This window comes from Leptodactylus fuscus, chromosome 4 (assembly GCF_031893055.1).
Source record: "Leptodactylus fuscus isolate aLepFus1 chromosome 4, aLepFus1.hap2, whole genome shotgun sequence".
Lineage (NCBI taxonomy): Eukaryota > Metazoa > Chordata > Amphibia > Anura > Leptodactylidae > Leptodactylus > Leptodactylus fuscus.
In genome coordinates, this window is record NC_134268.1 from 201,529,131 (window position 1) to 201,556,824 (window position 27,694).

General features: G+C 43.8%; 1 protein-coding gene across 2 annotated transcripts in view; it reads right to left on the reverse strand.

Moving 5' to 3' along the window:
• WAC (WW domain containing adaptor with coiled-coil) overlaps window positions 1-25,266 on the reverse strand; it is a 51,363-nt gene extending 26,097 nt beyond the window's left edge. For both annotated transcript variants that reach the window (XM_075271718.1, XM_075271717.1), the window contains exons 1-6: window positions 24,946-25,266; window positions 24,742-24,775; window positions 21,006-21,192; window positions 13,576-13,670; window positions 10,834-10,949; window positions 10,009-10,103 (exon numbers count right to left, since the gene is read on the reverse strand). In XM_075271718.1, coding sequence (XP_075127819.1) covers window positions 10,009-10,103; window positions 10,834-10,949; window positions 13,576-13,670; window positions 21,006-21,192; window positions 24,742-24,775; window positions 24,946-24,986 — 568 coding nt within the window. In that variant the 5' untranslated portion in view covers window positions 24,987-25,266. The remainder of the gene's footprint in view (window positions 1-10,008; window positions 10,104-10,833; window positions 10,950-13,575; window positions 13,671-21,005; window positions 21,193-24,741; window positions 24,776-24,945) is intronic.
• Window positions 25,267-27,694: the final 2,428 nt, after the last annotated feature.

The following is a 27,694-nucleotide window of genomic DNA, read 5'->3' on the forward strand; positions in this document are numbered from 1 at the left end:
CTGTACTATTAACCCTTTATGTACAGAGCATAAACTGGGGTCCTTCAATAACCTATTATCTGATATCCAACATTTGGATATTTTTTTATTTATTTTTTTAGAGGGAGGGGTTAGGTGAAGAGAATATACATTTTTTGCAGAATTTAGATTAAAAAAAAAAAAAAAAAAATCACAGTTTCTTAAATTGCAAGATTCAGGATTCAATAACCTATCCTTAGGACAGGCTATAAATATCTGCTCATCTGTATGCGGGCCACATCAGACACCCGTACTATACACAGGGGTCAGCAACCTTTGGCTCTCCAGCGGCTGTGAAACTACAACTCCCAGCATGCTCCATTCACTTCCATGGGAGTTCCAAGAACAGCAGAGTAAGTATGCATGCTGGGAGTTGTAGTTTGTACTGTGTAGTACCCATGTACTACACAGATTGCTCCGGTTCCTGTATGGTGACCATTTGCCAGCACTACAGGTCAGCTCACACTGGATTCTAAGCCCGTCCGCTATACAGAGCTCCTACCTAGCACTGCCTATAGTACAGGCATCTGACGTGGCCCCATACTGCCCCCAATGATAGGATATTTATGGTCTATCCTAAGGATAAGCTATAAAATCCTAAATCCTGGCCAACCCACTTAGCAAATGCTTTTGCATGCTATACAATGTCCTAACTGTAGCATCGTCATAGAAGGGAGATCAGAGGTCTTACGCCCGATTCAAATATGCATTCCCCTATCCGCATGAAATAAGTGCAGCAGCACTTCTTTTTTTCAGCACTTTTTTTTTTTCTTCCTATCAGTATGTCTTTGTAGAATGGGAGGGAATCCACGCAAACACGGGGAGAACATACAAACTCCTTGCAGATGTTGTTCCTGGCGGGATTTGAAACCAGGACACCAGCGCTGCAAGGCTGCAGTAGTAACCACTGAGCTACCGTGTTGCCCCCTGTCTGCATGTTTTGTGTGGAAACGAGCAGAAACCACATGGACCCCATTATAATCTGAGGTCTGCGGGTTTCCTTAGGTAACCGCTTTTTTTTATGCGGATAGGTTTCCGTTTGGGGAGGCGCCCAAGCAGACTCCCTGAACGCAGATGTGAATCGGGCCTTACTTCCCCCACCCCAAAAAAAAAAATAAAAAAAAAAATACTGAAAATGTGCGTGGTATTTCCTTTATATAGCCCCTTCCCTCCCAAGACGATCATGTAAGCAGCTCAATAAGATCCCCCACTATACAACGTCCTCCTGATCTCGCTGCGGCAGTAATTATAGAGTGCACATTACTTATTGCTCTGGGCTTGCAATGGTAACAGGAGATCTAAGCGGGCCACAGATGTAAAGATTTTTGCCCCAAAACCAAGAGCCGTTCCAAATACATGCATAAAGCAATGACTGTAGGGAAATGATGGATTCCATTTATGCGATACTATATTCTTAGAGTTGTTCTGATATTCCTCCTGGAAATTTACAGATTGGGAGGTGTCGGGGTGCGGCTTGGGCAGTGTTTTCACTACACACAGTCACACGTCCTATTCCTGCTCCTTGTGACTGGCCGTGCAGTGAGGACTGAGCAATTCAGTCTAAATTAAAAAAAATCTCAGGTTTATTTTGGTGCTCACCAATGATTCTTGCTTTGGCATACATACGTTCTAAAAACGTCAGCGAGGTAACACAAACGGCTGCGTTCACACCTGCACTGGGTCACCACTGGGGGGGGATTCCGACCCAGATTCTGCTTGGAAAAATGTGGAGAGAAAAGCAATGCAAAAAGTGCTCTTCTCTCCTCTTTTTTCGCCATTATCAGGTGGAAACTCTTATAGTTTATGGGGTCCACGGTGTGAACCAAGCGTGGCCCCTACCCTCAGGTTACTGTGTGACCAATAACAAGGAGCAGGCAATAATCCGTAGGTTTTGCATGCGTTTGGCAGCGCCCGGAGTATGGAGACGCGGCCTATTAGCAAGGGAAATGTTAGCACCCAATTGAATTTATTCTGCTGGCAACAAAGAAAATAGATAAAACCTCAAAATGTGCGACTAACCTATTGCAAACATGACAACAACATGTATATAAACCCTAAAGGGGATAAAACCAGAAGGTGTTAGCAGGGTCCTATCTGATCTGAGAGGGTCCAGCACCCAGACACTGCACAGATCATCTGGAAGTGGCACCAAGGCAGTTCTGCTTCTATTGAAGCCGCCGGGGGTCTATGCAGGGTCGGGGTGCTGGACCCCACAAATCCGATAATGAGGAGCAATTCGGTGGATAGGTCATCAGTAGTGATGAGTGAATAGTATTCGAATACCTCTGCTCCCATAGGAATGCGTGTAAGCGGCCGAACAGCAAGGGGTTAAGCGCCGGCCGCTAACACACATTCCTATGGGAGCGGAGATAATGAATCTAGTATTCAAATGTATTCACTCAACACTAGTCACCAGCATTAAACATGCATCAGGGGCCAACAAACCCCTGTATAGCTCCTAGAACCACTATGTATATAGGCATGGCATTCACCTGAAAAGGACAACAGGGAGGATCACCAAGCGGCTACCTGTTAGCCATCTTAGACAGCCAGAACCATTGCATACCATTACTGGATTAAAGAGCCATCCTTATGATTGGAAGGGGTCCAACCCTCGGGCCCCCAGACAATCCGCTATATGAGGAGATGGCTGCATTCAGGAGATGGCTGCAGCCTCTTCACTACTGACCAGGCACCGCACCGTAGCTCTGTACAGCCGCTCTGCTCGGTGTCACAGCTCAGCTCCATTCATTGGAATATTACTGAGCTGCAATCGGCCCATGTGAACAATGAACGTGACAGATGTCATAGCCTAAAGTTTTTGGGCAACCTCAGGCCTTAGTTTTAAATGGATTTTCTGGGACTGTAGGGATACTGCTGGCCTTAGTATAGAAACTGGAAAGCTGCAGCTCAGTCCCATCCAATATAGCAAGCTGTAATACCAGCCGCAGCCACTATTTTGTGTGTGGAGCTGTGGAAAGTAAACAATGAAGGTCATATGAACCCTAGGCCCGATAAGCATAGATTCCCACAGTAGGACGCCCACCACATCACCCTGTTAAATATCAGTTTCTTTTACATATTACAGCTTACCAAAACCAGTCACAAAAATGGTAAACAGCAGATTGGAGAACTCTTCACATTATTGAGATCAGCCTTCAGTTATAGGCACACCACTGCCAACACATAAGCACCGAGGTCCATTACAATGCTACACAAACAAGTAAAACCCATATACTGGTGTCCAAACTATAACAGAACTTTCCAACTTTCCGCCATCTAAAGTTACCAAACCATACACAAAACAATGAACAGCATACTGTACAAAAGGCGAAGGTGCGTCTTAGAAAATGTGTGGTTACCGGATTTCCAGATGCATTTCTATAAAGGCATCAATAGTCTCTAAATGCCCCCTTTATAATACATAGGACCTGTAACCCTGTATACAGTGCCGCTGTAATATCCTGATGTCTGCCTTCACACTTTAGTCAATGGAATTCTGTCCAGACGGCTGACAGGACTGGGCAAATATCTAATGTGCTAATTGTGTTAATTAAAAATTTATATATACCGTATATACTCGAGTACATAGTTTTTGTGCTGAAAAAGCCCCCCTCGGCTTATACTCGAGTCAAGCAAAAGAAAATAATTTTTTTTCTTCTTTTTTTTTTTTTTCGGGGGGGGGGGGGGGGGGGGGTTTGGTTCCATGACCAGCCACAATAGTAATGTATAGAATCTCCCATAAAATAGTGAAAAAAAGCTTTAAAAAAAATGTAATAAAAAATAAAGTAAATAAAAGTTATAAATCACTCCTTTCCCTAGAATACATATAAAAGTAGAAAAAGACTGACACACATACACATTAGGTATCCCTGTGTCTGACAGTGCCCGGTCTACTGAATATAGGGGATCTGCAGTGCTACTCTTCTGTCGGGAAGGGGTTAATAGGAGCACTGCAGATTCCCTATATTCAGCCAGACTGAGTTCCAAGTGGGGATAAACCACCGCCAGAGGTAACTTAGTCCACTCTGTCCACTGAGAACACACGCATCCTTGACCAAATGGAGTGTAAGACGTGTATGGGGTAGCTTGGAAGAAGAAGTCGGAGCTGTATGGCCAACATTACAGAACTGCAGAGCCTTTCCAGTAATATTTGCTAAGCAGTAATCCCAAGTCAAATAGAGGCCTGTTCACATACGCATACACAAATAAAAGCCAATTATCAATAAATCACTTGTAAACACGAGGCGACTACTACTCACTGCAAATCCCATGTGAGCCATACCACCGCCTGCTACCTGTGACTATAAATACCTAAATAACTAGCCCGAAGAAGGTTCGGCCCTACCAGACAAGAGCATGAGGGAAGTATAAAAACATACACTCCCTTTAAAGGGGTTGTCTGGGGACTTGTATTCTGCAGATTCTGGCCTGTTTTGCTCGGCACCTCCTACCTGTCAGATCAGGAGAGCAACCAGGGGTCAGGGGTAGGAGCCCCCAGGTCCATGATGACGAATATGAAGGATACAACAAGGCAAGTTCCCGGTCAACCCCATAAAACTACAAGTCACCAACCAGACTAAAAAAATTATACTTGTATCACAATTGTTATTACATGGGGAACGCAATGTTTCTTATAACTCTGGTTGTGTCTAGAGATGAGCGAGTACTGGAGGATCAGCCAATCCGAACAGCACGCTCCATAGAAATGAATGGATGCACCTGGTACTTCCGCTTTGACGGCGGCCGGCCGCTTAACCCCCCGCGTGCCGGCTACGTCCATTCATTTCTATGCGAGCGTGCTGTTTGGATCGGCTGAGCCGAACAGTACTCGCTCATCTCTAGTTGTGTCATTTCTCTGTTATAACTCTTAGAAGTGTATGGATACAATGTGAGGGAGTCCCTACAGCCTGACACTGCCCAAGGTCTGTGAGAAGAAATACAGATTTATGAAGACTGGTGTTATCAATGCCAGTCTTTCATCATCCCATCATTGCTGGAGGGTGTGCGCACTCATGATGGGGGGCTGGCCCTATGAATGACGTGACCCTCTTCCACAGAGTGTACCTAGAGGGGAAACATATGCCTGCCCAAAGCTGGAGTACATAGCCCAATCCATTGACACCTGATTTCTGATCAGAACCATTATTCAACAGGACTGGTGACGTTACCTGCTACAGGGCATCACACCTGTTGCACATGTATGCAGTTCAGGGCACACAAGTTTAATTCATTTTAATTAAAAACAAATTTCAATTAAGACAATTGTATTGGCATTATGTGGACACGGTAGCCACAATACGTAGATCTTTGCTATACTGTACACTAACAATGTAGCAAGGCGATTGCACAAGTACCAAGAGGACCCTGCAAAACACACGTCTTCAGTACAGACCCCTGATCTGCTCATGGGATATTACAGCCAAAGAGGCGAGAAACTACTGAGGTTTACAAGAACTATTTTAGCAACACAATTGATCTCGTCTTCCATCGACTCCACACAGTTTATAAATTGACTAACTCTTCTCTGCCACTCTCTGAACATAACCTCTCACCATCAGTGCCCTCTCCCCTTCACAGGATACCCCTACCCATCATACATATAGGAATTTATGTACTATTAACACCCAGCACCTCTCAGATACTCTACAGTCCTCTCTGTCCCTCATCTCCTCAATCACCTGTCCCAATCTGGCCACCAGTCACTATAAAGAAACCCTTAAAAGTGCACTGGATGAGGCCCCCCCCCCCCCTCCAAAAGTGTGTCGAATGTCTGTGGAGAAAGTCACATTCACCTGCAGATTTCCTCCACTTCAAGTTTATGCTCAAAACATATAGATCTGCCCTTTACCTCGCCAAACAAGACTATTTCACCGCCCTCATCTCTTCTCTCTCCAGAAACCCTAAAAGACTCTTTCGAAACTTTTCACTCCTTACTCACACCCAAGGTGCAGACGCCATTCACAGACCTTAGTGCCGATGACCTGGCCACTTATTTCCATGATAAAATTGATAAGATCTGTCAGGAAATAACTGCCCAAGCCCCAGGTGGCATTGATCCCCTCACCTACCATAGTACTGATTCCCCCACCCACTATAGTACTGATCCCCCCACCAACCGCACCTCAGACTGTCCATTCTCATCTTTTGACCCTGTTACAGAAGAGGAAGTCTCTCAGCTACTTTCTTCATCTCGCCCTACAACCTGCAGTAGTGACCCCTTCCCCTCACACCTTCTCCAATCTCTGTCGCCTGCTGTCACTACTCAACTTACTAAAATATTTAACCTCTCTCTTCTGGAATCTTCCCATCCTCCTTCAAGCATGCTGTTATAACTCCGCTATTGAAAAAACCCTCCCTGGACCCATCCTGTGCTGCTATCGACCCTTCTCTAACCTCCCCTTCATCTCTAAACTTTTGAAACACCTGGTCTATTCTCGTTTAATCCGCTATCTCTCTGCTTGACCCCTTACAATCTGGCTTCCGCGCTCTGCACTCTACTGAAACGGCTCTCACAAAAGTCTCCAATGATCTCCTAATGGCTAAATCCAATGGTGACTTCTCTCTTCTTATTCTTCTGGACCTCTCTGCAGCTTTTGACACTGTTGACCATCAACTCCTCCTCACTATGCTCCACTCAGTTGGCCTCAATGACACTGCGCTCTCCTGGTTCTCCTCTTATCTCTCAGACCGCACCTTCAGTGTATCATTTCCAGGCTCTGTTTCTTCCCCTCTTTCCCTTGCTGTTGGGGTTCCTCAGGGCTCGGTCCTAGGCCCCCTTTCTCTCTACACAGCCCCCATTGGACAAACCATCAATAGATTTGGCTTCCGGTACCATCTTTATGCTGATGACACCCAATTATACACATCTTCTTGTGACATCACCCCTGCACTAATACAGAACACCAGTGACTGTCTTTCTGCTGTCTCTAATATCATGTCCTCACTCTATCTGAAACTAAATCTCTCCAAGACTGAACTACTACTGTTTCCACCATCGAACAGATCTGTCCCTGATATATCCATTGCAGTCTCAGGCCTTACTATAACTCCTAGGCAGCATGTGTTTTTCTCAGACCTTTCCTTCACCCCTCATATTGAATCTCTCACACACGTCACCTCCACCTCAAAAACATCTCCAGAATACGCCCTTTTCTCACCAGAGATACACTAAAGACACTTATTGTCTCTCTGATTCATTCTCGCCTTGACTACTGTAACTCCTTACTAATCGGTCTTCCCCTTACTAAACTCTCCCCTCTACAATCTATTCTGAATGCAGCGGCCAGGCTCATCTATAAGTCTAGACACTACAGCGATGCCTCTGGTCAGTGCCAGTCGTTACATTGGCTGCCTATTCATTATAGAATAAAATATAAAGTTATCACTCTCATCCACAAGGCTCTCCATAATGCCGCACCTCCCTACATTTCTTCCCTCATCTCTGTCTACCGCCCAACCCGTGCTCTCCGCTCACTCAATGACCTAACACTTACATCCTCTATTATCAGAACCTCCCACGCTCGTATACAAGACTCCTCTCGAGCTGCACCACTTCTCTGGAATGCTCTACCCCGGACAGTCAGATTAACTCCCAATTTCTACAGCTTCAAGCGCAAACTAGACACACATCTTAATCAGACAGGCCTATCACAATGCCTAATGTAATCCCTTCTGTACCGTAATTAGAATCCCTAAAATGAACCTTCCTCTGTCCCCGCTCCCACATTACCCCACATGATAGGAAGCAGTTTCAGGATAACTTTATATGTCCAGGCACCATCCACATGTTAAAGGACACGACTGGTGATGGCTCAAACTATAAGCAATGCCGCTGTATAAGCAATGCCGCCCCTGCTACCTCTTGCGTCACCCCCTCTACCTCATAGATCATACATCATAGGTTACAGGCACACCCAGGCCTCCACGGAACCATTTACTTTTCTCAATGAGCCAGGCACACAAAATGGACAGATATAGGACTCTCTATTGCATATACAGGCCTAAGATAATACACTGACATGTGAATGGGGTCACAGTGATTAATGGGTCATTGGGCTAACCATGAAAAACACATCTAGCACACTGACAAAGCCCACCATTGTGTGCATGGAGCAGCGTCGAGTGGAGGGGGCTAGTAACAGGCCAGATAGCTTAGCTAGTGAGACGGAAGAAGCTAATAGTAGGCAGGATAGCTTAGCTAGTGAGACATGGGGAGGGGCTAGTAGTTTAGGTGGTGGGATAGCTTAGCTAGGGAAACAGGGAGGGGGCTTGTAACGGAGTGAGAGAGGGGGCTGAGTGAGAGGGGACTAGTGTGGAAGGTACACCGGAAGCTGCACAGCAGGAAGTTACACCATGTAAACAAATGTAGGATACCAGGAGCAACTGGAGACATCCAGCAATTACTCAAAACACTGCTAAAACGTATATGGGTTACTTATTAACCCATTACTAGCACTAACCTTTTTAATTTTTTTTTTTTCCCAGAAAACCCCTTTAATACCAGCATAATGATTTTAAAAGGGATTGTCCAGGCGTACTCCTCCCCCATAAATATCACATACAGGTCCTATTACAGTTAACTAGCTTGTACACAACACACAATTGGACGGCTGCCAACAGTACCACCATGCCCAATGTGAGAGCACCAAGGATAGCATACCTGGCTTACGCACACCATTTTTGTTGCTCGTTTCATGTTAGGGGGCGTTCACACTACCGTCTGTGTCCAACAGGTAGTGTCCGCTGCTAATGTCCGTTCAAAATCTTGCACGGACATTAGCAGTGGACACTAGCTGTGTCTGTGACATTTTTCATTGATTTAAATGGAGATCGGGTGCGTTCTTTTACAGTCCGTGGGCATCCTTAACTGTCCGTTCCCAAAGATGTCTGACTTTTCAAGAGGACAGCAAAAACCTACATGTCGGGTTTTGCTGTCCGCTTGAAAAGTCGGACATCTTTATGAACGGACAGTTAAGGACAGGCACGGACTGTAAAAGAACGCACCCGATGTCCATTTAAATCAATGAAAAATGTCACGGACGCAGCTAGTGTCCACTGCTAATGTCCGTGCAAGATTTTGAACGGACATTAGCAGCGGACACTACCTGGCTTACACATCCCATCTTTGTTGCTCGTTTCATGTTTTTTTTTTGTTTTTTTTTTATAGTTTTTCACATTACAATAAAGCTAACCTGAAAATCAAAACTGTGCCTTGATGGCGAACCTGAAATGGCTACAACCGGTACTGACAAGAGAAACAGACAAACGTCTAGTCACATAATAAAACCAGCGCACAGCAAGATGGCTGTCCCTAACAATTACACAGGCACATCCTCAACACACCATTGCCGCCGTGCAGATCTATCAGGAGGTATACAGTAGACTAAGGCTTGCGAAAGGGTTAAAAAAAAAAAAAAAAAAAAAACCTGCCAAGGCAACAGCAGGGCAACCAGGGAATTTGTAATTCTCCAAAGCCTTACCAAGGATTAAGAAACTGCCAGTTGTGCAATGTAATGTATATTCTTTACAATAACCCCTTCGTAGGAACTCCCCTTGTTGAAAGCAAATTATAGAAAGAGCTAGAAATTCTCAATTCTCAAGAAAAAAAAAATGTGAAAAAAAAAAAATCACTAAAGGAATTTTTCAGCAAAAAAAGAATTGGTGGTGGCAGTCTCTTAAAAAACAAAAGAGCGGCCATATTTACCTCTCTAATCCTCCTCCCCCTCCTATTCTGACGCTGTCCCCCCCCCCCAGTGGTCTCTACTACCTGGTCCCACTACAGACTATGATCGGCTGAGGGATCTTTCCAGGTATTTCCTATGTGTCGAGACCACGGCAGAGCAGGGCTGGATCAGAAGAGTAGTGGCAGCAGGTACTGAGACTTGGCATGGCTTCCTCACTCACTATAAGCCCATTACCACCATTGTTCTCCTGCTGTAAAGCCCCTTTACCCACAATAGTTACTGCTTTATAGTAAAGACGTCTCACCTGTAGCTGTGGCTTGCATCGCTTCTCTTCTATAGTCTCTGTCTTTGGGGAAACTATTAATTGCCACTTTGGTAGAATCCTTTTGGCGCTGTTCTCTATAGAAAATAGGGAGAAAAAGGGAGAATTAAAGGGAACCAACGTCATGTTGTAAGTACCAACTTATTAAAAAAAACACCAGTTCAAGTAGTTGGGCAATAGAAAGATTACAGTAACTTTATATATAAGAAAAAACAAAGTTTGTACTTGTTCTATTGATCACTGGCGCAGGCAACACAATAGCACTATTCAGCTTTGCTCATGGTAACATTACAGGGTGGGCAACTTAAAAGGGGGTTTTCTGGGAATAAAATGTTGATGACCTTAGAATAGGTCACCAGTATCTAATCGGTGGTGCACTGACTGAAGCAGCAAGAACAGCGACCTCACGTATGTTCATTAAGTGACCTATGTGCAGCTCAGTCTCGGTCAAGTGAATGGGGCTGAGCTGCAATACCAAACACAGGAAGAGGCGACACTGTACAGCCATACACTGCAGTCTCTTCAGATAGATGGTTGGTGGGAGTGCAGGGTGTCAGAATGACAGATGACCTAACATGTTACACACAGGGGTAAGGTGTGTACTTCCAAAGAGAGAAGGGGGGAGAAAAAAAACCCACTAAGGTCTCTGACCAATCGGATTGCTTAGTTAGAAGTCACAAGATCAACCAGCAGTTGAATGTGGGTTTTACATTTGGCCGTTCTCTGGTGGGTTACGCTGTATTCTCTTTTGTCTCCAACAATGTCAAAATTGTGGAAAGCCGTAGTAAAGAGAGATGTGGCTCTTACCTCTCAAGCCACTCTTTAGGCTTCTCCCACTGTGACACTTCTGTTCGGCAATTGTAATAGTATTTTTTACCAGAGGAGCTGATGTGTTCAGACCAGTCATCTGCAGGATCGTAAGTCTACAAAGCATAAAGAGACTTTGAAGATTCAATGGCAGCTACACAAAACCTGGCAGTTTCAGACAAGGAGCAGAACTATTAAAACACACCAAAAAGAGAACAAAAAAACAAAAACAAAAAAACATCATAACTGCACATTATACACCAGTCTAAGGACCGTCTCAGATTGTATTTAATGGGATCTTATCATTAAAACTAAATTTTTTCTGCCTAACACGAAGGAATATCCTTAAGAAAGGCTATTCTTCTCCTACCTATAGATGTCTTCTCCGCACCGCCGTTCAGTATATGATCCGGTTTCCATTGGTATGCAAATGAGTTCTCTCGCAGCATTGGAGGCGGGCCCCAGCGCTCAAACAGCAACATCCCCAATGCTGTGAGAGAACTCTCCAGCGCTGCCTCCATCTTCTTCAGGAACGTCTTCTTCAGGCAGTGGCTTCAAACTTCTAGGCCTCAGGTAAAGCCGACTGCAAGAAAATGGCCGCTTACACAGTATTGTAAGCAGCAATCTTTTTGTGGCCGGCAGGCATGTGCAGTCGGCTGCCCGAGGCAGTTTAAAGCCACCGCCGGAAGAAGACCCACTCCTGAAGAAGATGGAGGCGGTGCTGGAGAGTTCTCTGGCAGCATTGGGGACGTTGCTGTTTGAGCGCTGGGGACCGCCCCCAGTGCTGCGAGAGATCCCATGAAAACCAGATTATACAACAAACTGTGGCGCGGAGAAGAATAGCCTTTCTTTAAGGCTATTCCTACGTGGTAGGCAAAAAAAATTGTGTTTTAATCATAGGATCCCTTTAACCCATTCAGACGGTATCTGTTGCACTTTCTGCAAGTCCATGCAGTGATCGTCCATACTGCACATTTAACATATGGATGTCTACGGGGGACAGAAGCTCTTATTAGAAGTATGTGCCAGCTTTCCTAGCACAGATGGGCTTCTATTGGCTATTTAGGTAAGGGCGGCTACCCATGTGATACAAGGACGACTCAAGTACATCAGAGGCATTACCAGCAACCGCAGCATAAAGACACCATAGAGGGGCACTCATGGTCCCCTATACAATCCAGGACATAGAGCTGCTCTATTATTGTGGCCGGAGCCGTTCTTGTCTTACAAGCAGAGGTCACACTACATGTTCACCAAAATAAGAGGATTTTTGCTCTTCTACGGAGTATTTTTAGCCACGGAAAATTACAAACTTCAAAGTAATAGAAATACATGATATGTAGGCAGGCTACTACCTAGAGCAAGGAAACCATTACTAGAACGGTTTCCATATGTATTTAGGGTTTCGTTTTTACAACTGTCACTGTGCGGCAAACTTCCACAAAACGTCAGTCATCATAACCTGACCCCTGTAACTCTGTGTTTCCATGTACAGCACAAAAACATTCAGCACTTTTTATTTTTGGAGACAAAATGGCATTTTTACCATTCAGATTTTTTTTTTTTTTTTTTAACAAATACAGTCTTTTTTGTGGATATGGAGGTGCCTAATTTGGTAGGTTGTGTTTATTTTTTTTTAGTGATTTAGGAAAAAGGGAGAAATGTGAATTTTATAATTAAATAAAAAAAAAAATATCTAAATAAATTCCTTTTATATATTTTTAAAGACTTTTTTATAAAATATTTAACTTTTTATTAAATTTATTTAGTTTTAATTAGACCCCTAGGCTAATTTGCTGCTGGCAAGCCCCAGTAGTTATTTTCATAGGACTTCCCAAGGTCCCTGGCTGTCAGGCACCGGACGGCTCCTGTGATCTTGCCACGCGGGAGCCGTACCGACAGCATGAAGTAATGTGGAGAATGTGTCTTTGGAAAATCGCGGGGCCTGTTGTACTAAATGCCCATGATCAGAAAGGACTCTGATCGTGGCCATTAGTGTTGGGTCCCCGCTGTGTAGAACAGCGGATATCCTGCCCCATATTTAAAGTGTAGACTTCAGTAGATGCCTGTAGAGGCGTCATACTGTTACTGCATGTTAACCCGTTCTCTGCCAGTTGCGAGGAATAGGTATGCGGTCATTGGTTAAAGTGCATGACCAGTGTACTCCCCCTCCTCAACCACTGATGATCCATGCCAAGTTGCTGCAGAGGCTTAGAGGATCAACTCCCTGAAAAAGTATTAATACTGTTTTCAATGCATAAAAATGCTTTACTAAGTGTCTATGATCCCTGTACAGGCTAAGGGGATATCGACACTCTGTAGGGAGAGACCACCATATAGGTGTGTGTGGAGACTTAATAGGCCTTTAGCACTCCACTTTGCAAAGGACCATGGGAAGAATATGCAAATCTGTCTTCCATGATGTAATTAGGAAGTCAGGTGCCTCAGTGTTACAGGCGTTATTGTGACCTCTGCTTACAAAGGCAGCAATTTAAGGAACTGGCTCCAGTGTAACCCCCCTTCTCTCCTGCAGAAACCACTTGCAGGTCGCTACATGGGACTTCAGTCTTTATAAATTCGCAACTTCATAAAAGTTTTACAGAAACTGTTTAAAGGGAGCCCATGGGCTTTAATCCACTACAGCAACATTTACTGTGCCAAACCTCTGCGGCACAAGGCGCTGCAACGGAACAAGACCGAGTCTACAGCCAAAACTAGCGAATAAAGCGCAACGTAACTTACAGAATCACTCGTCTTGCTTGGAGTAGAAGAATGTGAATTTGAGCTATGAAGAGCACTGTGGTTATGTGAATTTTCTTGTGGAGAAAAACTGGTCCCTAGAAATAAAGCAAAAACCATTAGTGAATTTTTAGCCATTCACTGAAACCACAGTAAGTTATAGTCCACAATAGACTCATGTCGCTTATACAGAAAGGCCGAAATGCAATAGTGACAATATCTATACATGAAAGCTCAAGACAACCACCCAGGGGGTGAAATTTGTCGCGTAGTCTTCAGCCTAGACCAGGATAAGCCTACTGGAGACAATTGGTTGCACTCCATGAAAAGATGGTACTGAAGAACAAATATCGCAGGTAACCACTAGACCAGGGCACATCTGATCATGGAGCACGTCACACTGTTGTGTGGGTTTCCTTCAGCTCTGATTTTATACAATATCACACACTTACTAAATGATATCTTAATATAATCTGCACTGTTCTGTCCTCAAGTCAGTAATGCAACAGGTGTAAAGCTAGTGGAGTGGCCGCTCATTCACACAATGCAACTAAGGTTGTAATAGCAAAGACTGTATTAACCAAGAAACAACCAAAAAAGAGTGAAATGCAAGATCGCAGTAAGAGAGAAGTCTCTGTGTTCATATTAGCTGTAATTGTTATAGGAGTATATCACTAAAAAGAAATCCCCAGCATGGATGACTGCTAGGAATATAGGAAGATATAACCAGTCTGGTCAACTTTCTATGTCAGTGTTTTGTAATAATGTATTCGCTAATATATACAGAGTGAAAAATAACTTATTGCATCAGCTGAAAAGAATTAAAAATCCCAATCCATCTGGACCTAACTGTATCTCCTTATAGTATGTATCCATATAGGAACTAACCGTATCTCCATATAGTATGTATCTATATAGAAACAAACCATACCTGCTTCTAGTATACTGTATATCCCTATAGGAACCATATCTCTCTATAGCATATATCCCAATAGGAATTAACCCTATCTCACTATAGGACTAACCATACCTACCTATAGTATGTATCAATGTAAGAACTAACCGTATCTCCCTATAGTACATATCAATATAGAAACAAACAGTATCTGCTTCTAGTATACTGTATATGCCTATAGGAACTAACCATATCTCTCTATAGCATATATCCCAATAGGAATGAACCCTATCTCACTATAGGACTAACCGTACCTACCTATAGCATGCATCAATGTAAGAACTAACCCCATCTCCTTATAGTACACAGTCTCGTACCCCCTGAGGAAGGACTTCATGGGGTGAAACATGCCGGGAATTATATTTTAATACAATCCTGTCTGGCACTTAGAAGAGCAGAGAAAATTTTTAAACTCTAAATATTTTTGCAAGTAATTAAAAACAATTTTCAAAGAGGTCGGCAACTTTCAGACAGATATTGAGAGACAAATGTTATGGTTTGTGTAATGAGAAGTTGTACAATTTTCCAATATACTTTCTGTATCAAATGTTCAGGGTTTGGGCCAGTGCACACGACGTAACGCGGCGTTGATTCAGACATGTAAACTAGAGTCAACGCTTCAAAACAGAATCCCATTGACTTCAATGGGTTCCGTCTTACGCACGCCACACATTGAAATCAACGGGAGGCTTTTTAACCCATTGATTTCAATGTGTTATGGCGCGTTAAACCAAACCCATTGAAATCACGGCCGGACCCGGTCTGAGCTTTCCGACTTCTGGCATGCAGAAGACGGAAAGCTCAGAATGGACAGGTGAACGCTAGTGTGAACCTAGCATCAGTCGGTTTTGTATGAGTCCGTTATTATTCATATGCTAATTAGCTTCTCCACTGTGCACCCCGGAAGTGTCTGTGTGCACCCTCTGCTATTCTCTATGTGTATATATAGCAGAGATTGCTGCTGCTGCCGACTTATCACTCTGCTCTCACACACAGAGAATAGTAGAGGGTGCACACAGACACTTCCAAGGTGCACGGTGGAGGCTTATTAGCATGTGAATAAAAACGGGCTCATTCAAAAACCACTGAGGCGATTTACATACAAAAGGTAGGTGTGGAATAGCCTTTCTAAAGTCTATACGAAAAGGGCCAAGTGGAGCCCGAAACGCTTTGGTGGTTTTTAGCATTGTGCCTATTGTTCTACCAATAAAAGTACCTGCTTTCGATCAGTGAGCGCAGCCAATATTCTTTCTTCTTTCTCCTAAAGCCTATGCGAGTATGTGCTTAGCTAAAAATGACTTTTCCCAATGTTAGAGCCCCTTTAACATATGTCCACAAATTAAATATGCTAAGATTTATGGGAAAACCCTGTAAGTGTATAATATTACTGTATGTAATATATAAGTGACCTATTACTGAATACAGTTTAGTGGGCGCTCACAACTGCGCCCGTGTCTGCCCGCCGGGTCTCAGTCCTACTTCCCGGGGAAACTGCATAGGGGACGGCTTCCCGATGGTCAGTTATAAAACCCATTCATTTGAGTGAAGTAGATCGTATTGACCACATGGCTCCCCATGGATGGATCATAGGACTGACTCTGCTACAACTCTACTATTCCCTTAATGATGAGTATCAATAACACTAGAGCTTGCAGTAGATAAAAGTTATAAAGAGACCCCACCATCTTTAATTTTTCTATTTTTTAAATATGTCATAAAGTGACCTATTAAAAAAAAAAAAAAAAAAAAAAAACACTAACAAAATAAACCAGGCTCAAAAATAGGCTACAAAGACACTGGCGAGTCTTACTGATGTTATCCGCTCACCAAAAAAAGTATTACAGTGTTTGAATGGCCGCAATTTTTAAGAGGACCATTCATGTCCTCTGACATTAAAGTGTTATATACTGCTAGAGAGCTGACAGTCCTCCCGGAGATATCGGTGCCGGCCTTACTGATCGTAGTACAGTAGTCGCTGGGCTGTAAGAAATGCCTCCATGACGGTGTATGTCTATAGCCTTATACTGTCAGGAAGGGCGCTCCTTACAGTCCAGTGATGACACTGAGCAGTAACTAATCTCCAGCACAGGGACATATACCAGCAAAGCTGACAGCCCACTGAATTCAGGACACTGTCGGATTTATACTGGTATATAATACCGCCGATGTCAGAGGACATGAAAGGTCCTCTAAGCATGGTTAGTGTTTACCTAAACCAAACAAGTCTTTCTGAAACAGTCCCTAAAGGAGCAGGATCTCCTTCTTGGTGTATGAAAGACAACATAACAGCCTCCACCTATCAGCTCAGAGAAAACTGACAATTTGAGATGGCGCCTGTAGAGGGAACACTGTTGAAAATGCATTGGGTAGAATCCAAATTTCTTCAGTCTAAGAGGAAGGGGCTGAGCAGTGATGGACTTTATACATGCATCACACATCGTCCATGTAAATCCTAGTCTCATTCACTTGCTGCTTGACATATTTCGTTCTCAGTCACTGCTTAGGTGGGGGAACATGCACCATGGACACAATGGCTCATAGAGGGTATCATGGCACACAAATAGCAAATAAGTACATAGGATGACATATCAATAGATTGTACAGATGGGACCGTCCCTTTAACAAAAACATGGCCGTATTCTGCACTAATAAATAATAAATGGTCACCCTGAATAAGTTTGGCAACTTATGTCTGATGGATTCATGAAAGTTATCTATAAAATTTTAAATATACAGAAAAAAGATAAATAATAATAATAATAATGATAATAATAAAGACCATCAGAGGATAGGAAACCTAAAATTTCTTGCTGTGCAGGAGAACATAACCTATCATTTTAAGCTCTTGAAAGGATGACTGCCTTGTACGTCACTGGGATTGGGCACAAAGCCAAGAGGAAAAGTCTGGCCCATCGTCACTAGATTGTATAGAAAGCTAAAAAATAACTCCACAAACACTGACATGGTTTTTATAATTGTTCTCAGACCACTGACATTACTTCAAAATGATGGCCAGAACGAGGTGGCCATTCACACCAGTGCAGTCTATGAGTTAGAGGGCAGCACTCAGTCGCCTCTTCATTCAGTTTGCACCTAGAGCTGAGAGCATGCGGTGTCCTGACGGCAGATTAACCTCTGCGAGATCCCCAGTAGCCATACCACTGACATGTAAGCCATATAGATCTGCTCCAGCATACACCATCACTACCCTCTGGACATGACATTTATCTTTATTCATATTCCTCATACTTTCTTCCAAAAGAAAATCTGCAAACCACAGGAGACGGCATCTTCGTATATCCCTTCACCTCCCACATAGGACTGGGCAGTTTTACCAAAAAAAAAAAAAAAAAAAAAAACCTCAATTTTTCTCCACCCTAGGGACAATTTTTGATTTGATTCTTGATTTTCTTATCTTTTGATAAATGCAAAACTTTATCTTTCTGACAGTGTATGGAGCGATGTAAGGTAACTATTTGCGGCACAAGATTCAGTCATAATTCATATCATTTTGGGTAATGTCCATTATTTTGATCACCATTTGATCTTTTTTTTTTTTTTTTTTTTTGGGGGGGGGGGAGGCAAAACAGCAAAAGAACGAAGATTTGGCTATTTTTTTTTTTATGTAGATTGTGAGCCCCATATAGGGATCACAATGTACATTTATTTTCCTATCAGTATGTCTTTGTAGAATGGGAGGGAATCCACACAAACACACGGAGAACATACAAACTCCTTGCAGATGTTGTTCCTGGCAGGATTCAAACCCAGGACTCCAACGTTGTAAGGCTACAGTGCTAACCACTGAGCCACCGTGTTGCCCCCTATTTTTTTTTTTTTTTTTATCTGTTGCAATGTTAATAATATGGGAAACATTTTTATAATTTGGCCATTTTTGGATGTGTGATGCCTAAAGCGTTCATTTAATTTAAATAGAAATAAAAAAAAATAATAAATAGCCGATTAGTTGGGGGTCTGACTACTAAACTCCCCCACTAATCTGGCGTATGGAGGGGCATTGGCAGCCCAATAAGTATTTAAAGCCTCCGATCAGAAAGGCATTACCCAGCAGTCATGGCACTCTCTCTGCTAGTCAGCGAGCGGGATACTCAAAGACCCATCAGAAGGATTGGAGCAGAAAAGGCAAGAATCAATTTGACAATTGTTAAAAAAAAATGTATACATATTTTTTTTTCATGTAGATTGTGAGCCCCATATAGGGATCACAATATACATTTTGTTCCTATCAGTATGTCTTGGTAGAATGGGAGGAAATCCACACAAACACAGGGAGAACATACAAACTCCTTTCAGATGTTGTTCCTGACAGGATTCAAACCCAGGACTCCAGCTGCAAGGCTGCAGTGCTAACCACTGAGCCACCGTGTTGCCCCTTCAAAAAACTACATTGTCAGACACATTAAGACCAAATTAATCTGATTATTTCATTAATCACCCTGCCCTACACCCCATGTGATCTCTTTAGGTGGTGGTCACTTTGCTATGCAATGGATTTCAGTAAACCATAAAAATATTTAAAAAAAAAATAAAAAAATAAAAAATCTAAACAGGAAGCAATGAATGAATCTTGATAATACAGATAGCAGGAAATCTCAGCAAGTCTGTGTAAGAACGGCAACAGCAAAACCCGAATTTCCGGATTGAATGCGAACACCACCATTGCTCATCCATGTTAAATGGCAGGTGCTGTATGCAGGACTGTCACATGGGATAAAAAAAAAATGTAAAAAAATTCAAGTAATTCAGAAGAGACGTGAGATGTCTAAAAATCAACAGTCTACTTTCCCCCATACGCAGGTTTTAAGATGGTTTGGTGTACTGCAGGAAGGTACACACTGACCCACAACTCTATGTAAACAAACATTATCTCCCCCTCTTGGGAAATTAAGACCCTCCAACCTGGTGTCATTATTAGGAACAATTATATTAGACCGGTGTAAATGTCCAACTGATCATCCAACAAACAGGCCTGGGATAGTTTGCCGGCTTATCTCATCTTTGATGCAAAACTCTAGGCAGCGCATCTTCCCGTGTAAACTCGCAGATGTGCTACCAACAAATGCAAATTGTATGGGATGACCTGTATGGATTTATGCACCCCCATACAGTAGCAATGATCCGCTGCACTTAAAGAAACGCTTCATCAAAACCCCTTTTTTTCGTTCCTGCACCCATAACCTGGTTGTCACTCCAGGCTTCAGTCACACATACTGCCCTCACATCCCTACAATGCAGCTTCTCCTCCGCTCCTGGATAGAAACCATCTTTGCTTTCATATTTCTCTATCCTATCAATCCCATGAAGCACGGCAGCTAGAGACCTTACTATATATACCTGCTGGAGGTCAGTGCAATTATCCTTCTGTATAGTCTGCTAAACACTCTAAGACTAGGAGTATATAGTTGGTTACTAGTGATGAGTGAGTAGTATTCCATCAAATACCTGCCCTGCATAGTTATTGGTGTACTCGGTCCAATACCACGCGGTAAACGCGGGAAATATTTGATTGCCCTCCCACCTTCCCTGGCGCTTTTTTTTAACACCATTAGCTATGCAGGGGGAGGTATTTGATCGAATATACTCATTCATCTCTATCGTTTACCAAAGATCGGCAACAGCCTGATGCCCTAAACCCCGCCGATCAGCTGATTGAAGAGAACACAATTTGGATGAAAGCTTCAGTCACTTCACCTTTATTTGGTAACGGTACCATACATTACAAACAATATACTAGGAAGGTGGGGGGGGGGGGGGAAATCAGAATGGGGTGGAGGAAAAAACTACAGAAATTTCTTACAGGTTTTGTTTTAACAGTGTTGCAGCCAAAATTACTTATACTCTTTAGGTTGGCACAATCATAGTGAACCCAAACTTAAGCCGAGGCCCCAGGATACAGAAATGCAGCTTTTATTTGTTGCAGATTTTGTTTTCTTTTTTTTTTTTTTTTTTTTTTTTTAAAGCCAAAGCCAGAAGGGAGAAGTTTTTTTTTTTTTTTTTATAGTGATCTGAATTTTTTTTTTTTTTGGGCAGGTTCCTGCTATTATAGAATTTGTATAACTCCTGAGATCTTTCTGGACAGCTCCTTCATGGAGAGAAGTTCTCGGACCTCGGGATTGGGGAATCGGTGGCCATATTACAACTAAATGCCTGTGATCAGAGAACTTTTTTTTAATCTTCATCCATGATCCAAAGACTTGCAGAAGTTACTGGATAATGGCAATAAATGCCAAAATCGGTGGGCGCACTCACATCACATTTTTATCCCCCGGCTACTTAGTAGATCTATTAATATGAAGCAAAAAAATAAAAAATTACATGGACTCTGCATTTGATTATAGCACCCAGATACTGGATGGAAAAGAAACTTTAGTAACCGTCCTGGGTTAGACATAAAAAAAAAAAAAAATCACAACATGTAGAACTGTCGAAATCCAAATGGCTCCAAAATCCATCTTACCTCCATCCCTCTCCCGCACCCTGTGAATGTGCACGCTTTTGGCTTTGCCGTGTCCAACACTGTCAGCATATTTTTCAGGGCTATCTGATCTGCGCATTTTATTTGGGGGTGAAGGATCTGCAGAATCTCGCATCTTGTCATGACGGTGATCACCGCTGCTTGGGTGACCCTTTGAATATTTAAGAGTCTAGGGAGGAAAAAAAAAAAATAAAAATTAACATTTCAGAATAAAATAAAATCTTTATAGAGGGACGGCCATACTGATAAGATATCCTAACAGGCTTAATCTGAATTGCAGTGCATCCTAGGCTCCAATGGTGTTGATTTAGGTTAATTTAAGTCAATGGGGTTATTTTGTCAGCAAGTACATGGATTTCTGCAACAAATCTGCCACCTGTGATGTCAAACAATCGGCTCTGTATAAAGAGAGGTGAAGAAGGTTTCTAGGTGCAATGTCTACATGGCCCCCGAGATGTATCCAGTCCTAAAAGGTGCTGCAAAGAGGTTAAGCTGACCACAGACGTTCAAGGTGAACCTGCTGACTTAAAGCTCAATGCCAAACACACAAACTGTATCATGAGGTGGAGATCGCCTGTAGGTGTAAACCTAGCAATGGAGTCACCCCAAGGCCAAACTGACAACTAGCAAAATTAAAAAAAAAAAAAAAAAAAACAGAACAGTTTTCACCAAGACTTCAGAGCTCTCTTGAAAAAGCATTAGCAGAAATAATCTGGATGTCCAATTTGGTCAAGTCAGCACCCCACTAACCAATACCTGGGAAGGCACGATGTCACGTGAAGAGGTATGTTCCCAAACTGACGATTTGCTAAAGAAATCTGTGACTGTCCCATTCATATGAATAGGCCTCTAGACTTGCTGACAAAACAACCCCATGCAGATGTATGGAACAGATCTGCACAAATCTTCCGAATGTAAATAGGCCTCAAAGCAACAGACTTATGTTACGAGCTGGGGGTTTGGGTGACAACTAGAGATGAGCAAATACTATGCGAAACGGGCGTTTCAAATAGCACGCTCATATAGAAATGAATGGACCACTTCCATTCATTTCTATATGAGTGTGCTATTCGAAACGCCCGTTTCGAATAGTGTTCGCTCAACTCTAGTGACAAGCATTAGGAAAAAAAAAAAACTAAATTCTGAAGACAAGTAACTTTGTTACTTTTATGATGGTCACTAAAAACAAGCCAAAAACGAAAACCCAGGCAACTTAGAGTTTCGAATAGTACTCGCTCATCTCTAATAAATATCTGTTAGTAATGTATAGAGGGTGTCCACTGGCCAAGAGATTGAAGCAGCATGTACCAAAATGCCCTGCAGAAGTCGCCCTATTCTACCACATCCGATGAGAACAATGAACACTTGCCCCTACCCTGGGCAATAATACTGTCAGATGCCCAGACAAAGAGCTGTGCCTCCACTGACAGGTACACTAATACTAGAGGATGCCTTCTGCTCTCCCAGAGCTGTCACAAGACATAGCTCACACCTCCTGGGGTGGACTAAAGACCTAAATATGTATGGTAAGAGACTGCACAGACAACAGAACTACAAATCCCAGCATGGCCTATCTCTTAGATTATTTATCAACAACTACAACTCACACGGTGGCATACTTAGATAGTGCAGGGGATTTAGAAATTAAACTGGCAGCAAAAAAAATCTTAAAACAAATAAAAACAAAATCACTCATCTGTAAAATTCCCCATCGGTCTGTGATTATTTACCTGGAGGAACAAATTGTGGTACGTCCATGTGACTGCTGCAGCCAATCACTGACCTCAGGGGTCTGGTGTACATGTCAGCCTCACTGCTGGAACATCAATTGTCCAGGTAAATAAACAAAGCCCTGTGAGGAGCACCGGAGCATCAGTGCCAAAGAGGTGGAGGATTAAATGGGAGATGTTCTTATATCACATAATATAATATTTCCTACCGCTGGTCTAATTTCTCAATACGACCCTTGACGTACCTTGATGCCCTCTGTTCTTCCTATGCTGCCTTGAGCTCTCTGTCCTGCTTCTTCATTGGATTCCTTTTCAGATGGCCACCACTGTCTCCTGCTTGCTCGCAGAGAGCGATGTAGGAAAGTCTAAGACTTACTGCCAACCCCTCCGCTGTTCTCAGGTGGTCCAGCAGTGATAAGTCAGACGCTGTGTCCGTCTCTTCTACGTCTTTCCCTGCAGGTCTGGTTCAGAGAGCAGTGGAGGAGGGCATGTGTTAGACAGGCCTAGCACTCTGCATAGTCTGAGACTGTTGCGGTCATCCTGAAAGAAATCAGACAGAAACTAGAACACACAAAATGAGACAGCATGGGAAGAAGGCGTGCACTAGGTAGGAGGACAATGAAAGGTTTTAGGTTAGGTCTGGACGGTTGCTTTAATATAGTGGATTGACAGCAGGTTAACCAATAGGTGAGATTTAAACAAATCCCATTCACACTCAAAGTGCCATAAGCTTTGGATTTTGAATGACCGGTGTTTCAATGCTTTGTTGCAGGTTTGGCACAGTTGTCAACTTTTGCATTGCAAAAGTTGAAAACCAGCCCAGATGCAATAAAATCAACCAATTTTTGCTACAGAAAGATCCACAACGGGATGTTACCCACAGCGAACCTGCTAAGTGTGGCCTTTGCCTAACAAGGTTAACCTCCTATAGAAACTTCAACCCTATCCACAGAATAAGTGTGTGACCAATACACATCCTACTACTGAGACCCCCAGAGATCAGGAAAATGGGGGACAAGATGTCCCCAAGTCCTCCATCTGTAAGTGTGATCACATTCCATTCATTTCTATGGGATGGTCATAGATCACCTTTCTGGCAGTCCCACCACTGCTCTATTCACATTGAGCATTCAGGGGTAGTTGAGGGCCTTGTACTGTTAATCTCTTGGAGTCCCCAGTGGTCAGATCCTCAGTGATCCCCTCACTTATCCTATAGGAAAACCCAATAACCACACAGACTTTATAGAAAGTAATCATCATCCTGGCAGACCTGGCCTGCCCACGTATTTGATAGGTGCTCATTCATTCAGCATGTACCAAACAGTCCTGGAGAAGTCCCTCTATTCTGCCACATCTGAGGACCATTCGCCCCTACCCCGTACACTACGAGGTCTGCCGTCACTTACATGCACACTTCTCAGGTGCACTAGTACTGGACAATGCCTTCTGCTCTCCAGGAGCTGTCACAAGAGAACGATCACACCACATGGGGTAGACTAATACTTTACATGACTGGCCCTAGGGCCAAAACTACTTAGACAGTGTTCAGACTGACTTTAATAGAAAATCAGCGCCTCTACAAACTGGCTTATAGAATGGCTGCAGGCTCTCGCACAAACCGGTGCCGTATACTACATCAGGAGCACAGCGCCGGCTTTGCCACAACTTTTGCAATATCTGAGCTTTCCAGGTTCGCTGGTGGATCTCTCAGTTGCAGTCTATCGGGGGTTAAAACAAACTATTTGGCTTCTTTTCCCCCAGGGGTGCAGAAGATGGCACTGACAGGTCCCTGTTTGGATTCCTACTACACAAGACCCTAAAAATGGGCTAAATACAATAAAGAGGGGCTGGGGTGATGTAGCAGAGTTGAGAGCCTCAGGTGTAGTGTCACAGGTCTGCAGCCCCCATATACAAGCTGAGCTGTGGCTGCTAAGGCCTAGTGTGCAGGCCGAAGCCTGCCTAGAGTAGTAGCTGCGCTCCGTATATACCTGGTAGGGTTGAGAGTCCCTTCGGTCGTGACAGCTGAAAGACACAAGACAGAGAAGACGGGTTAGCCGGTGAGGAGAGGCGGGGGGAGCGGAGGGGGAGCTCTCGTCGCCGCCGCCGTCACTAGGAGAGGGGGGGTCCCAGGGAAAATGGCGGCGAGAAGAGGAGGAGACAGGGGAAGAGGAAGAACGATGTAGTCTGATTACCCATCACTGAGTCTCGCTTGTTTCCTTGCATACATTACCATCAATGCCGTGTGTGAGTGGGGTGTGGACGCGAGAGGGCTGCTGACAACAGTAACCCGTCCACCGGCGGGCGCGGTACCGGGGCACGGTGATCGGGGAAAGGCCCCAGTCTATAGCTCTATAGATACACGCTCGGGCTAGGAGGGTAATACTTTGTACGTTAGTGGGGCGAGCGCCCGTCATCCATCTTCCCCCCCGCACACACAGACACAGACAGCACGACACAGCGGCGGCGGCAGCGGCTGCGCGGATACTCGGGGACGCGCACTACACAGTTCCCGTCTAGGCTGAGGGAACGCGCATGCGCTGCCCCGCCTTACCCAGCTTCCGAAAGGCGCAGACTCAGCACCACCTAGAATCCTTGACGTCGGGGCGCACGCGCAGCGAATGCGTCTGGCCAATGACGTGTAAAAACACGGTGTTGTTTTTTTGTTTTTTTTTTGTTTTGGAAAGCTCTAACTTTATTAAAAACATACGAACACCAACCGACTATGAGTGATTAACCACTTCGTGCCGGGGTCGTGTGCTTTTATTCCTTTGCGTAGTAGTTAGTGTTTCTGACAAGGGACGTGTCTACATTTAGCATTGAATGCATAGATAATGCGTTACATTGCAGTATTAGGGTAATACTAGTCCATGTGTTATATATCAGAGATAAAAAAGTTATATGGTTATATTCACACCTGTGCCGTCATTTCAGTTGCGAAAAACATCAATAATGGCGACACTGGATCGATCACATGACATACACCGGAACATACACTACAGACTATCAAAGGACTAAGGCTAAGGATGCACGGAAGGAAATGCAGCGCTAAAGTGCTACAGGGACAACCGCGGCATGAACGCATCGCAGCGCTTTGAACAGAAAGTTCGTGGAGTTTTCCTCCTTGGACTTTCTGTTTCGATTATATCTATGGGGAAGCCGCTGGCGTTTACGTAGATATAATTGACATGCTGTGATTTTCAAAACCACAACGGTGGTGTCCGCGCTGCGATTTCTTCCGCAAAGTGGGGATGGTAGTTGACTGAATTCCATCCACTTTGCAAGTACTGTAAAATGCCGTGATTTTTTCCGCTGCGTTTCCAGCCCGTGGGACCCCGGCCTTAAAGTGGGATATAATCTGTGTTGCGTGTAGTGCACTGCGGTGAATTTAGGTATAAGCCACGCCTCCATCCCCTCCCATGCTTACTTTGGCCCTTCCAATTTCCACTCAGTGCCTCGGTGACCCCCACACGGTACATAGAGACGCCAACCTTTTACAGGATTTGCCAATCTTATATAATCTTATAAAATAGGAGCGGCCTTTGGAAAGGGGCATAGGCTTTATAAAAGGGTACTGCTAAATATATGCAGACCCCACATAATAGTATTCTACCCCGAATTGTTACTGGTTAAATAAAATTAACAATTGCGCCATATTTTTAAACATCATTTGGTGATTGTGTTGTGGTTCACAGCAGTAAAGAGGTGTTCACACTACCGCCGCTGTCCGCCCCGGGGTTTCCGTCCTAAACACCGAGGAAACTTGACATGGTCCTAAATCCCAAGGAAACTGGACATTATGCAGGGACATTATTATTGAAGCTTGGTAAGAGAAAAACCTTCTGCTGTGAAACATGAAGCTGGGGGCTCATCCTCTAGAATGGTTGTCTTGCATACATCATCTACTGGATTCAAGACCTAGGACCAAAAAAATGTAGGGTACAGCTTATGTAGATAGGAGATGACTTGACAGCCCAGTTTCCGCTTTAGGCAATCCAGCGGGTTTCCGTCTTCTGCCCGGAGAAACTGGACAGGAGACAGAAACCCGGCAGTCAGTTTTCAAAGCCATTCACTTGAATGGGTTTGCAAAGTGACCTCCTGTGTACGTCTTCTGCCTTTCCGCGGCGAAACAATTATTTATTTATTTTTAACTGAACACAAAGTGCTGCATGTCCGACTTTGTGTGTGGTTAAAAAAAACGGTTTCTCTACGGAGAGGCAACAGACGCACACGGCCAGTCACTTTGCAAACCCATTCAGGTGAATGGCTTTGAAAACTGACCGCTGGGTTTCCGTCCCCTGTACAGTTTCTCAGGGAAGAAGATGGAAACCCGCCGGACTGGCTAAAGCGGAGATCGGGAGCAGGTGTGAACCCGCCCTCACTGGGTGAAGGGTGCCTGAAAACTGACATGCCATCTGTAGTAAAACTCACGTTTAGTGGCCCTAACAATATAATTTAACCCCACCAGTATTATGGCCACCACAGTATAAATAATGCCCCTATAAAAAATTAACAAACAAATAAAAAGTAATACTGACTTTGCCCCATTCCCCTGCAGTGCACTCCGGTCTCTGCTGCTGGAGGGTTACCATCAAATGAGATCAAAGTTTAACCTGCCTTAGTGTGGTGTCAGTAACAAGTGGGTCCCCTGGCTCAAAGGACCAGTCCTAGCTGCAACCACGGCAGTGCTTATAGGCCCCCTATGGCTCCTCCTAGGCCAAGATCCTCTAAGTTATGTCATTGGCCATCACCTGCTTAGTAATGAGAAATACATTGGAAACCAGTTCCTTCTCATGACATTAACATCAGTGATTCACCACAATCTATTAGCACTGGACTCAAGGAAAGGTCCAGCGAGTGTGTAAAAATCACCGGAGTTCAATAGCCACAAAAACAGTTGAGAGACTAGATGGGAATAGCGTGGACTGTGCAGGTCTCACAAGG